Source organism: Leuresthes tenuis, unplaced genomic scaffold (genome assembly GCF_036924035.1).
Source record: "Leuresthes tenuis unplaced genomic scaffold, fLeuTen1.0.hap1 SCAF_9, whole genome shotgun sequence".
NCBI lineage: Eukaryota > Metazoa > Chordata > Actinopteri > Atheriniformes > Atherinopsidae > Leuresthes > Leuresthes tenuis.
Window position 1 is genome coordinate 4,618,708 of NW_027325363.1, and position 13,966 is coordinate 4,632,673.

Sequence of the window (13,966 nt, forward strand, 5' to 3'; positions counted from 1 at the left end):
TTTTCCCTTGCCACGAATTTACATGTGTATGCTGAAAAAGGGTCAATCATACATGACTACTTGATTATTTCAAATTGTATATTTTACAGATATCTCTTCTTCCTTTACTATTGTATGTTGAGTTGAATATTCTCTGTCCTGTGCTTTATATTATAATATGACAACATTTATCGCCATAAATTTCCGATTTTTTAAATAAAACTACGTATCCCTACAGCACGTAAAACACTCTCAGAGAAGCAAAACTCGGATTGGTTTATTGAAACCCACGTGACTGAAACGGACGTATGGAGAAAGATCTCAACAGGAAGTATTTCTGTCAGCTGTCAACGTGATAGTTGAAAGTCAAGTGAAAGCTTCATCCTGAAATTCTAATAAATATGTCGTTATTGGCGTGTTAATGTTCTTGCGGCATGTTGTGGTTTTAGCCTCGTTTTGTGACGATGTTTCACGGTGTAGCTAAGGCACTCACCGCTACATCGTTTACGTCAGTTTCTCGGGGTGTTTTGTTTGGTATTCGACAATATTGTAAGAAGACCGCAACGAAACTAAGAGTATCTGAAGCACTTTTGGGTGCTGAGCTGGGAGAAAATGTGAAAGTTCAGGTAATATGTCTATTACCCACATCTTGTTCGTGCATTTGTGCCTGAAGCTTTTGTTAAGGAACACGCTGCTTAGTAGATCAAGCCAATCAGCCATTTAACAGCTGTGACAATTACATTTTAGTGGGAACGAATTTGGAGTTTGTCTTATGTCACCAATATTCTGGCTATACAAACATAAAATCTGTATGAATTTTACCAGACTGAGCCTGCACATGTTTTTTTATGTATTTATTTCTTTCCTCCAGGGATGGGTTCGCTCTGTTAGACCCCAGAAGACCAACACGTTCCTACATGTGAATGATGGTAGCTCTTTGCTGTCCTTGCAAGTTGTTGCTGGACCACAGCTGAATGATCCGTAAGCGCAACAGTTTTATTCCATAAAGATAATATTTTGCCAGAATTTTATTTATTTTTTTCAATGTAGGGTGTGCTCACTGATGTTTTCTGACCCTTCTTCTACTAAAGTCTTGTTTTAACCCCCACATTAAGGTTGCTCACGTTTGGTAGTGCAGTTGAAGTCACAGGTACTCTGAAGAAAAGTCCACATCAAAAGCAGCCAGTTGAACTTGAAGCTGACCAGATCCATATAGTTGGAGAATGTAACCCAGTGGTAAGAGAAATTTTAGTGTGTCATTGCAGGAAGCTTCAAACAATGCCACAAGTGTGCCACAATGTCAAAGTCATCATCCCACAAAACACTGTATGAAATTGTTGCATCATCTTTTTCTTTCAGGATTTTCCTTTTAAAATCAAAGAGAGACACGGCCTCGAGTACATTCGCCAGTTTCCTCATCTCCGGTGCCGAACAAATGCGTTTAGCTCCCTGCTGAGGATACGAAGTGAAGCCACTGCAGCAATTCATTCGTATTTCAGGGTGAGAACACCAGAGGGGGACTGTTTTATATACTGCAGAACAAAGTTCATGTTTTAATTTGTTTTGTTTGTCTTTTTCCCTCAGGACAATGGCTTTACACAGATTCACACTCCAATCATCACTTCAAATGATTGTGAAGGGGCAGGGGAGCTCTTTCAGGTTGAGGCAAGTGTCTGAAGTTGCTACATGTTTTTTAGAGTTGCTCCTTATGGTAATACAGTGCAATGATGCTTTGTGTGGCATTGATTTGAAATATAAAGCCTCCACTTGTACCATAGCCATCAGGCCCAGAAGTTGAAAAGGATGGAAACTTTTTCTCTGTACCAGCCTTCCTGACTGTTTCAGGACAGCTTCATTTGGAGGTGATGTCAGGGTGAGATAAATCCCAGAATATTCATTGATCTTTTAGCAGTCATCTGCATATTTTTCTAATTTACATCTTACTTCTATGTATGCATGTACATTGAAGTGCAGCTCTAGTTAAATATTGCCACTGGTATGTTTGCAGGGCTTTTTCTAGAGTCTACACGTTTGGGCCAACGTTTCGTGCAGAGAACTCCCAAAGCAGACGGCATCTGGCTGAGTTTTTCATGGTGGAGGCAGAGATCTCCTTCACTCAGTCCTTAGAGGATCTCACCAAGGTACACCATGTCATTGTCTTCAAATACAACGTCTATCTGTGGTGTCAATCAAACATGTTAAAGCCTGTGTGTTAAATGTGGTGACAAATTGAGGCTCAAACTGCAAGCCATTAAATATCCCTCAAGTACATTCAAACTGCTGTTGCTCAGAAATATGGAAGCTCACTTTTGAGCCAGTGTTTCTTTTGTTCCGTCTTGGCTTCTTATGCATTACTCTAGTAATAGTAATGGTGCTGGAAAATGATTGATGGGTTTAGAGTTGGAACTGCAGTGTCTTTGGAAATAAACAGCTCATTGGAAGGTTATGAAAGCAAAAATAGTCTGATTTTCATTCAGTTGTGCACATATCAACATAAAGATGAATATTGTTTGCTTTTCTGTCAGTGAATGTGCTAAACCACTTGTTTCTATTCATTCTAGCATAAAGGAAAATATTAATTTATTTGTTTTGTCTTATTTGATCCCTCACAAAGTGGCTTAACAAACCTGTGTGTAGGCCACAGCATCCTTACAGGGAGACACTAAATAACATTTAAGTTGTTCGTCAGCTTTGAATAGAAATAAGTCTTCACTGGCTTATTATTATTTTTTTAAATCTTGATATCCAGTAGGACTTTTAAATATGCCCTTGTACACAGTTGCCCAGGAAAACTTTAATTATTAAACTTGGCCTGCTCCTTAGGTCATGGAGGACATGTTCAGATCTGCCACAGAGCATGTATTGGCTCACTGTGTGGAGGATGTGGATTTGTTTCACAAGCATGTGACTCCTGGACACAGGGTGAGTCCTGAAGGACGCTTACTTAACTTCAGTCTGTAACCTGGCTCCGTACACTCGCCAGCCATGACTGCATCTGACTTCCTCATTATATCCACTCACTTGTTTCTGTCTTGCATTCATAAATCCTAAGGACACTGTGGATGCTATGGTGAGCAAGAGATTCCCTGTGTAAGTCTTCAGTGTTTCTCAACATTGTATTTGAAAATAAATCATCTAAAGGATACAAAATCAAATGTTCAAGGCCTTCAAAGTATGGTTCTATCTTCTTTAAGGATTACCTACAACGAGGCTATAGACATTCTAAACCACAGCTCAGAGAAATTTGCCTTCCCTACAAATGTAAGTGGACTTATTTTTTTTGTTTTTATGATAGAGAAGCTTCATATCTATCTCAGCTTGATGTTTGCTCCTAACCTTTTCTTTCCACAGATGTCCACATTGACTTTTGCTCTCTTTTTCTAAAGTGGGGTTGTGACCTCATGACAGAACACGAGAAATACCTGGTGAAACATTGTGGCAACATTCCAGTCTTTGTCACTGATTATCCTTATGACCTGAAGCCTTTTTATGCAAGAGACAACCAGGACCATCCCAAGCATACAGTAAGACACGGTTACACTGTTAAAAATGCAAAGTGGATCAATGATTTAACCTTTCATTCCCTTCCTTGTAATGCCAGTTGGGTCATTGCTGTGCTTTGCATATCTGAGCTGACTTTGACTGTTTGTGTGCAGGCAGCTGCTGTGGACCTTCTTGTGCCAGGAGTTGGAGAGCTCTGTGGGGGTTCGCTAAGGGAGGAGAGGCTGGATCGATTGAGCGCTCGGCTGGAAGAGTAAGAATGTGACAGCTAATGCTAATGTATTTAAACTGCAGCTGGCAGTAGGGCCACTCTTTAACAAGTTTTGCATTTCTGATCAGAGAAAAAAGCAGGAATCTATATCAAATTTAGTTTGGGAATTTACACACACATTTTGCTTTGATAATATATCAAATTGATGTCAGAAGATTTGATTTAGTTCTTGAGTTTTTTGCTCTGAACAGCTTCTTACCTTAATTATTATACTTAATTATTATATTTTTAGGGCTGGATTAGAGGACGCATACAGCTGGTAAGTAAGAACAAAATATTCACATCAGTATTTTGAAAGAAATGAGCTGACGCATCAGATTGGTTCTGATGACATTATTTTGAATGTGCAGGTATCTGGATTTGAGACGGTTTGGCTCCGTCCCTCATGGCGGCTTTGGACTTGGGTTTGAGAGATATTTGCAGTGCATTCTTGGTGTTGACAACATAAAGGATGTGATTCCTTTCCCAAGATTTTCTCATTCTTGTCTTCTGTAAGGAAAATAAAAAATAAAAGCCGCTGGAAAAGATTCATGAAACTGTTTTTTATGATTTTTTGTGTGTTAGTCAACAGAAAATAAATAAAATAAGTCAAATGAAGCACTGTTTTTCACTGGTTTTCTTTGCGTGTCTTATGTGCATCTATCATGAAAACAATGATCTCTGGAAGTTTAATGATTTATTTTATTGAACTAAATCATTATTCTCCTATTAGTTATTACGCAAGTCTTTCCTACAACAGTATATTAGATATTTCTGCCATCCATGGTAGACTTGACCTGTCCATTTGCAATCTTTAGCAACAACTGTTAATGTATCATCTTTCCACAAGATGGCGCTTTTCTTTGCCCAGTTTTTCAAAAGAACAAGACTAAATCTGACCTAATCATAATAACTGATAATGTCATTAATTATTTTTCCCCAAAGCTCATTACCTGAACAATAGACGTTCTGTTTCTTCTATCATATATTGGGGGACATACAAGACTTTGATATAAGTTTCAAATCAAATGTTACGTTATTTGAATGAAAACAGAGTGACAAAGGCGCCTGCCGTCTGTGAACATTTCAAACATTAAGCTGTTGGAGATAAACTAGTTGTATTCAGATTGGTCCGGGTGCCTTGGAGCCTTTTTGCTGCAAGCTGTTCGTCCGTCCTGTTCATCCCAGCAGCCCATCCCTCGCTCTGCGCTGTGGGCGTGGTGTGAGTTGGGAAAACAAACTGCAGACACCCTCTGATACTTCCTCGCCCTGCATCAGTAGAGTTTCCCCGCGGCTCTCCGCCAGCTGGCCGTGTGTACTTTCTCAAAGAATCCAGTTGCGCTGTTTTGAACGCCGGTGGGTTCGCACAGCGCCATCACGAACGACTGGCTGCATCTCCGACCGGCAGTGCTCTGATTTTCATCAAATGGGGGGAGTAGACTGCAAGAAGAAACAAACGCCGACCGCACTTTGAGCAGGCGAGCCCTCAGGATCCGTCATGCACTAGGGACAGACTGCAGTTTTAGAGCAAGAAGAAGGACACAGGCAAACATGAGCGGCGGAGAAATCATCTTCCAAGGGTGGCTGAGAAAATCACCCCCGGAGAAAAAACTCAGAAGATACGTAAGTAAAGCACACTTCCGCTTAGTTTCTCTATGTTTAGAAGTTTGATTCCCTCCTCCTCTGTGAAATATGCCTTGTTAGTTTGTCATCTGCATCTTAGATGAGTGCTGTCAAACTCATTGGAAGTCCAGCTGTAGCAGGTGCACCCCTCCACTCACCTGTCTTTTTAATGTCCTGCAGAAAGGACACCTGTGCTTGACAGTAAATCCGGATCTAACAATGTGAGCAAAAATACTGTGGCTATGTTTTACATGAGAGGCCACCAATAGTGGGTTTCTGTGATAACATGGGGATAAGCTTGTATAATACCCGACAGCTGTCCGTTATTTTGACTAAAGAGCTCTCAGCATGGAAACTGTCATTTGGCTTTATTTGATGATGAGGTAATGTCTAATCAAACAGTGATGTGACTAGTTTTCATCTAACACAGGTTGACCATTGTCACAACAGTGGGAATAAATTAACAGCATTTTGGTGCCTTGATAAGGGCACATAAGCCAAATCTGCTGTCTCTTGTTGGGTGCTGGGCAGAGGAATGGCTGCAAATCAGATAATAGGATTTATGGAGGCACATAGAGCCATGAGACAATCCACTATAAATACAGCTGTATGCTGTTTATGTATGGTGTTGCATTACTAGGCCTCTCCATGTTCCTGCTTGCTGACTTTGCCATGATGTCATCTCTGTTTCATTTAGAAATCCATCCTTGAATGTCTTCAAATACAGCCCCCCCATCCTGTCATTTCCTCATTGTCTTCCACTTAAAGCTGGCCAATGTTTACACAGACAGCACCGTGGATGGTATGGATCAGCAGCTGCACTAGTACAGGGGGGGGGGGGGAACTTGCTTGGTTACAGAACTTTATAAACAAGACAGAGAGGAAAAGAAAAAAAAACTCAGGATAGAGCCAACATAATGGCCTGCAGGCAAGAGAGCACAGCTCCAAGCCCTTCTCACCCTGCTTCTCACCCTGTGAAATAAACTAAAAACAACTCCACACACTTTAATTCAGCCAGAAAACAGAGTCATGAGATAGTGTCCAGAGCAGGCAGACTTGTGAATGCGATAATCTGTCCATCTGAAATTCCTTCCACTTAAAGTCAGACTATGGACAATCGGGGCCATTTACTTGCCAGTATTACTGTCATCTGACGTAGTTAAGTTGATGTCGAAGGATATTTTCAGATGTGGCTTTGATATACTCTCAGAGATTCCATGCTGAAGGTGTGTTGCGTTTGGGAGCGTGGTAGCAACTTGAGTCACTATTACACTGGTAGTAGGAGGTGTTAAAGCTGTAAATGTTAAAAGCTACAACTCTTTGTAATGTGCCACTTGCAGATGATTATTTGCAACAGTGAAAATGTTTTAATCCCTAACAACACCTCCCCTGTCAATATGCAACCCAGCTCTACCATAAAGTTGTGGTAAGCCAGATGAAACCTGTGTTTTGTTAATCAGTGTTTAGCTGTTAAGATGACTGGTCATTATATTGAAAGCCAAGTTGTGTTTGCAGTTCTATAGATTGTATCGGAAGTGTGGCTCACAACTATGCCTTGTTCTGCGCAGAGAGTAAAAGTTGACACCACACCTGTAGATCTGGCATGAAAATTGTATGCAAAGCAAAACAGTGCCAGTTAAAGCCTGGACGCAACTGGTGGTGAACAGAGAAGACAGCGTGTTTATGCACAGCAAGAAGCATGTCTTGTCCTTGTTAAATGAATTGTAATTGTTTACAAATGCGATTAACTCTCAGCAGTGACTCACTCCCTCTACAACAGCATCTTGCAGCACTAACACATGATGAGTATAAACTTGCTGTGTCCCCCCTCAAGCATGTGACAGCGGCACTGCAGACATGTGTAGTCAATTTTCACACACACTGCATTTCCTCAATATAGGAAAAATGGTCATGCTCTAACTGAATCACTTGGCTGGAGTTTATCTCTTCTTGGGGGTTGATTCGGGTTCCAGAGGTGGGGAGTGTTTTAGGGCTAAGTGGGAGTGGCGTGGTTGCTTGTTTTGAACAATGTCCAGAAAAAGCAGAACGACCATGAAAACAACTGACAAATCCAGCACTTACCCAGTCACTCTTGCATAGTTCATCTGAGGTCATTTTACTCATTTGTCAGCAGTCAGGCTTCATCATGTCTACTTCATTAACCCCCAAACAATCTTTCATTTGTAGCATCTGCATACTAAACAACGTCCGTCTTATCAAATCAATTTGATCTTCATAAAAATGAAATGATTGAAAATAGTTTTTCTTCTTTGACTTGTAAAAAAAGAACAATATATTTGTGCCTGAATACCGTAGGTCCTTCCCTTTGTGACTTTATGTGTTGACATATGCATAATAGTAAGTCATTTGAATGAATCATGTGTAAATCGTACTTCACGTACCCAGCATGAATCACACATGCAACGTGTCCTTCTGTAAACAATTCCTGTTCCCAGGTCAGGATGAAGCTGCTGCTCACTGAACCCGCCCTGTTGTTGTGTCTTGCATCACAAACATGTCTGTTCAAATACAGTAACGCATTGCCACATTCCAGATAATATCGGCTAGGTGATATCTGCTTCTTCTTCTCTCTCCTGCTTATGGTTTCACATGACTTCATTGTTTTGCACATGTGGATGGCACACAAGAGGAAGACAAGGGGACAGTCGGTGACTTTAAAAGGCAGGCAGAGCAGCAGCAGCAGCAGCAGCCTATGTCCCACTGTCAGCTGCCGGGTCTGCTGTTGTTTTGCAGAGGGGCTTTGGGAAGTCCTTGCCCTCAGAGGTCAGTTCTAAACGCCTCCCAGTTCCTGCTTTGACAGACAACCAGCGCTCACACAGGCATTTTCCTTGTTCCTTTTTATCGGTGGGCTTTTCCCCGTAAGCAACAGAACTGGGGTGGCTTGGTGTTGATGCATTATCAAAGTTTGCGACTGAGTTCAGTAAAATGGGTCCTTGTTGTTGACATAAAGCTGCAACCTACCACCATTCTCATTGTTGTTTATCTGCTGATAATGTTTAACTTCCTTTAGCCGACAATGTAGATGCTGCAGATGAATATCGCTTTTAAACAGAATGATTCATTAGTCTTTGATACCGTTTCTGTAGATCAACAAGCACTTTAGATGAGTTAATCATTTTTTGTCACAGAAACATAGTTTCCGAACTTCTGTTTCTTCAACCTTGAGTACATCTTTCTCACACATTCACCTCTCTTTGTGAAAATCCAGTGGAGGTCCTATCTGAACCTTTGTCATAATATCCTGCCCTTTGCCATGAACTGTTGAGTTTGGCTTGTGAGCTTTTGGTCCAAAACATAATTATTTCACCAATAGCAGATGCCAGACTTCCTCTGGATGGTACCTACAGGAAGTGTTGTGACAGAGGTCTTATGACAGGGAAAGAAATTAAATTGGTCTGCGAGTATATAAATGCATTTCCATCTATCAAGACTTTATCAGCTGAGCTTAAAATAGGGCTGTTCTGAAGGAAATTAGATCCCATTGATTTTCTTTTCCCCCCTCTTGTGACTTGGACCAGCAGTGAGAATGTTTTGTTTATTTGCTGAACTCTCAGAGAGTACACTAACACCACAGTGGTGGCTTCATATGATGGAACTAATAATAAAAAATCATCTTGACCACAACAATATAGATCATAATTAGCTGACTTTGATAACTTCTGTGGTTATGGGGATTTACTTTTGATTCTTCTGCTTATCCACAGATCATAAATGACTACAATTTAGGGAAATTATATACTAGAGAAAGCATGAACATTTAGTTGATTTTGCACCAAAAAGCCACATCACAGAGGCTGTATGGGCTTCTGGTTTGTTTCATGTCCACCCAGTGTAGCAGCATTTCCCTATTTTATCGAGAGGCACCATTGGCTTTTTCATCGATAGCATAATTGCCCCTCCCATTTGCTTCTCTGAGGAGGTAGAACTGGTTAAATCCAAATTCAGACTCATATACAGTAATAAAAAGGCAAAGAATACATAAATCTGGAGAGTTACTTGCCATATGTTTATCAATAGATTGCCTTTCCGAAGCCTTTGCAATGCAGTGAGGAAGTGACTCAGTAGAAATATCTTTTGGCCTCCTACTCAGCATAATGTGAAAACATCATATGGGAATGATGCAAACACAATGACAGTATTGTTTGTAAAAGCAAAACCTGCTTTGATTAAACCAATAAATCTCATCTTAACATTAGTGCTGACATATGATGTTTGAGTGGGCTGTAATGTAGTTGCTTTGGATGGAGGAAAATTGTGTGTAGGTGTTTACGAAGACATGTACGTGTCAACAAGCAAAATGTGGTGTCTTTTTCTTTTTTTTCTTCCTGGAAACTTTTTTTAAAAATAGAGCTGTTGTGAAGTCCATCACACATTGATCTCACGAAGGTGTCATTCATTAGTGGAAATCTATTTGTGGTGATTTTATGAAACTAATCTCACAGAAAAAGAAGTGGTGCAGACCTCAAAAAGAAAATGGCTTTAAACTAAATTATACATTATTATTGATTTAAAAAATAAAAATAGCCTTTTGCAGTGACCATATAAATTCAGTGTTTTGCATCAGTATTGTAGTAGTTATGATTTAAAAAATGTTTTATAATATTATTATAATATTTATTGCAGGATGAGAACTTTTTTTTACCTGAAACAAAATAATCACTGGCATTATTAGCAGTAAAGAAGTTTCTTCATTATTTCACGTGAAAACTTTAAGCCGTGCTGTGGCAGCTTGTAGGAGTTGGAAATGTGTAAGTAAAGTACCTTTTGGCTGTGGTTATGGTGCACGTGGTTGCTGTCGTCAAAGGGAAAACTACAAGCACACGAATGTTTCCTGGGCAAAGATGTGATTAATGAAGCTGTTGCAGTGGAAAAATAAGTGTTTTGTTCTATATTTAAATTCTTATGCAGTTGTAAAATCACAGAACAGGTAAATTACTTTGTATTGCATGGCTGAAATTTTGATTTTATTGTACCGTTTCAATCTTTATTTTGTTCAAAGAAAAAAATGTCTTTGCCTCTGCTTGAGCTTGACATCATTTACAGTCTTTGTAATTCAGTGGAAGGAACATAAATTCTCTACAGCTGAATTCAGATGAAGATAAAATCAATTTCCCACCTATGAGTAAATAGAAGACGAAAATAAGAAATAGGGCTACGTGTTCCAGAGACAATGCTGTTTTTTTATTTATTTAGTGAGACGTTGTGAGAAGAAGTGGTTTTTCTGATGATGTTAGGCACCCATTTGACACAAAATACATAGAGATTTATTCACTTCACTGGCAGAATAAAGAAAATACTGTTTTGGACTTGTTTCCATTGTTGTCCCTGGTGCTTACACACCATCGTGTGTGTCGGGATTCATAACAGCCTCAGCTGAATATTTCTTCTTATCTACTTAATTGGACGTTTTACTGGGCAGTTCAGAAATATTATCTGAATGTCTCTGAAAACATGTTTTATGTCTCCAGAGATCCAGCTGAACTGATATGGGAGACAAAAATGCCTTTCTAGTGCCTTGTGATTGCAGGCATATATTTGTATCGCATTGAACCAAAAGTAATTGTTGCAAATCTGACAGAGACCAGATCTTTCTTCAGCTACAGAGGGAGATTCATCCTCACCACGGTCACATCTCTGAATGGTACACACAAAAAAACAGTTTACATTGATCATGGGCTATTAAGTAAGTAGTATGCAAGATGAATTAATTTAGCAAATCGTAGTGCATCTATTGGTGGTTTCCTTTTTGAACAATCTTCAATACTTTTACATGTGAGCAAAAACTGAAAGGCTAATTGAATGTGACACTTTGTAACTCACAGTCTAACTGCAGTGATGCATGCAGCTGGGTGAGGAGAGACGTCACGCAGTGATGTTCACACTGTCGTGATGGTCTACCAGGTGCTCAGGTCACATTTTCCCTTTGAATGTAAACTTTGTGTGCTGTGGATCCTGTCCTATATGTCTTATGTTTCATTTGTTATTTATTCAGTGTTGCGCATCATTGCCTTGCAATGTTTAAGAAAGATCAGGAGATATTCACAGCATGTTCTCCGTACACAGATGGCAGAGGCAGGGAAAGCGACACAAAGAATTCTGACTAAAGATAATGCTTCCTGTTAGTCAAACTGTCAGAGTTGGCTTAAACTAAATAAACCCAGCCGTCTGATGAAACGGAGACATAACGAGAGATTTCTCATTTTCCTAATAATGGAAACTGTTCAACTGCAAATTGAGGCTGATTATATCTGCAGAGACCTTTGGAGAGGTTGTTTTTCATAGGATGTGCAGCAGATTTTGCAGATCATTGCCCCAGTGAAGTGAGTGAATGAGAACTGTAGCTGCCAAATGCAGCAGCCCTCTTAATCATCATCACACCTGTTGGTTGGAGCTTCGAAGATCATCTCAGGTGATATGTTGCTAAAAAAGAGAATGTGAACCTGCAAACTGCACAGATGATGAAAACCCATCCTGCTGGAGAGGACCTTGTGTGTTTGCACTCAGTGGCTGACCTCCCACCTTCTTTATTAACGCACAAGGATTTATGGGCCTGTTTTGGTCTTCTCTTGATGTGTTATGCATTACAGCTGCTGTCCATTGGTCAGTATTTTGACTATTTGCAAACCTGAGCAATTTGATTTAAGCTGCAGTGCCGTTCTAATGCATTTGTTGGATTTAACATCTTGTCTTGTTTTCTTTAACGGGCACATGGATGGGACAAAGCTGTGTCCATCCATGGAGAATCTGGATCTCCTCATCTGTCAAGACAGGTAATGGTTTGGAGCTGCTCAAGATGTAGACTGTTGGCACAGGTTTGTTTGTGACCTGAATTTATTGGAAATTCTCCAGAAGGGTCTGTTATAAACTTTGCCTGGGACAGCTGTCTGGCTAACGTCTCACTCAGAGCCAAAATATAAAACCCTGTGTGAACTGTACAGCTTCCAAGAAACCATTTTATAGTTTATTTAAGCTCACATAAACTAATGCCAGACAACTAAATACAGTTGCATGACATTTGTTAAGCACAGCATAAACTATATAGATTCTTTAAGTGGATTATCTAGCTCCCCTTTGTCATTTTTTTTTGACAAATCTTTCAAAGAGGAGCTGTAAATTTTTAGAAATTCACAGAGCTTGGAGCACTTTACAATGTCAATTTGAATTGTGTCTTCGTTGTGTGAACAGCGAAGTGATATTCATCAAATGAAACTGAGTTGCACTCTCTGCCCTTCTGAAACGCACATCTGTTGGAGGCATGTGGTGACCCGGTATTGATTAGGGCTATCATAATCAGGGCTGTTGTTGTTGTCTATCCAGCTTTGTCCACCATCCCCAGATTAACTAGAATCACAAGTGCTTTGGCATTCAGTCATTCAGTGACGGCTAGTTTAACAGTCCCACTTCTTAATTAATGTATTGTAAAGTCTTCTTCACTGCTGTTCTCAATCTTGAGGGGAGGTTTCTGGCATGTTCAGACACCAGTAGAGATAAGGATTCGACCCGCTCACATGTTCATATTTTAGATTTGTTGCAAGAGTAAGACCCAAAGTCTACAGAATGCATAGATGTGGGATGAATGTAGAAGTGAGTTGCTGCCCCCACAAAGAACCATCACCTTAAAATGGAGAAATAAGAACTCGTGCTCACATGATAATAATAATTCATGATATATTTTTTTATATATATAACCATTAAAATAGAAATGCAAAGTGTTAGCGTTAAGCATCTTAACCTGGCTTTTATTGTAGTTGAATAGTAATGGCTAAGGCCCGCACTGATGTGTCATTATTCAGATCTAATGATAGTCAGTTTAAACGTTACCAGGAAAAGATGACAAGATGTACATCTCTCTGCCACAGAATGACCATCACCTCAGCTGGATGACAAAATGTACACATGCAAAGAGGTTACAAGGATGTTGCACAGGTCCACAGTGCCAGTGTTTGTGCAGCTGTGTGCGTATATGCGCTGCTGCAGCAGGTAAACCAGGGCAGGCTGAGTCAGACAACAACCTGCTGTCTCCTCCTCCTCCACTGCTCTAATGGGACCAGACGTAAAAAAAAGACTTGAATAACATATGTGTTTAGCTTGAATGTTTGCTCATACGCATTTAAAAACATGTTGGCTGATTTTTTTTTTTTTTATTATCCCTTTTTGTTGACACAGCGTACTACTAAACAAACACTTTGCTCAATTGCTGTAAAAGGCACACCTTAGATAATTGTTTAGGCCACGACCATCTCTGCGTTCATTAGTCTGCTTCTCTGGGATGGAAGAGTGATAAAGTCAGTGCAAACAGATGGGTCCGTTCTCATAACTCGTGTTTTGCTGGTGTTTATGTGCAATGAATTTACCCTTCACAATTTCATTTAAAGCCATGGGAAAATATTAACTTATGCGGGACAATTGTGTCACTTATTTCTGTGAAAACAGAGTATTTGCATGATTTTTTTTTTCTCCTCTCCCAACAGAATCATTGTTTTGCATTGTGTCAAAAATAGGAAAAAAAACACGTCTACTCATCAGCATTCAAAGAAACAAAAGAAACTGGCCCGATGAACTTGTTTTGATCTTATTTTTAGAAACCGACCC

General features: G+C 39.9%; 2 protein-coding genes across 3 annotated transcripts in view; both read left to right on the forward strand.

Moving 5' to 3' along the window:
• The first annotated feature begins 295 nt into the window (after positions 1-295).
• On the forward strand, positions 296-4,296 carry nars2 (asparaginyl-tRNA synthetase 2, mitochondrial). The gene is made up of 14 exons (XM_072391968.1): positions 296-605; positions 851-960; positions 1,095-1,215; positions 1,339-1,479; positions 1,564-1,644; positions 1,758-1,852; positions 1,988-2,120; positions 2,803-2,901; positions 3,032-3,069; positions 3,174-3,240; positions 3,366-3,503; positions 3,636-3,733; positions 3,984-4,010; positions 4,102-4,296. Exons 1-14 carry the CDS (start codon positions 444-446, stop codon positions 4,244-4,246), a joined length of 1,455 nt encoding a protein of 484 aa, XP_072248069.1. The 5' UTR covers positions 296-443; the 3' UTR covers positions 4,247-4,296.
• A 693-nt stretch (positions 4,297-4,989) lies between these two features.
• Positions 4,990-13,966, forward strand: part of gab2 (GRB2-associated binding protein 2) — a 31,684-nt gene continuing 22,707 nt past the window's right edge. For both annotated transcript variants that reach the window (XM_072391969.1, XM_072391970.1), the window contains exon 1: positions 4,990-5,353. In XM_072391969.1, coding sequence (XP_072248070.1) covers positions 5,282-5,353 — 72 coding nt within the window. In that variant the 5' untranslated portion in view covers positions 4,990-5,281. The remainder of the gene's footprint in view (positions 5,354-13,966) is intronic.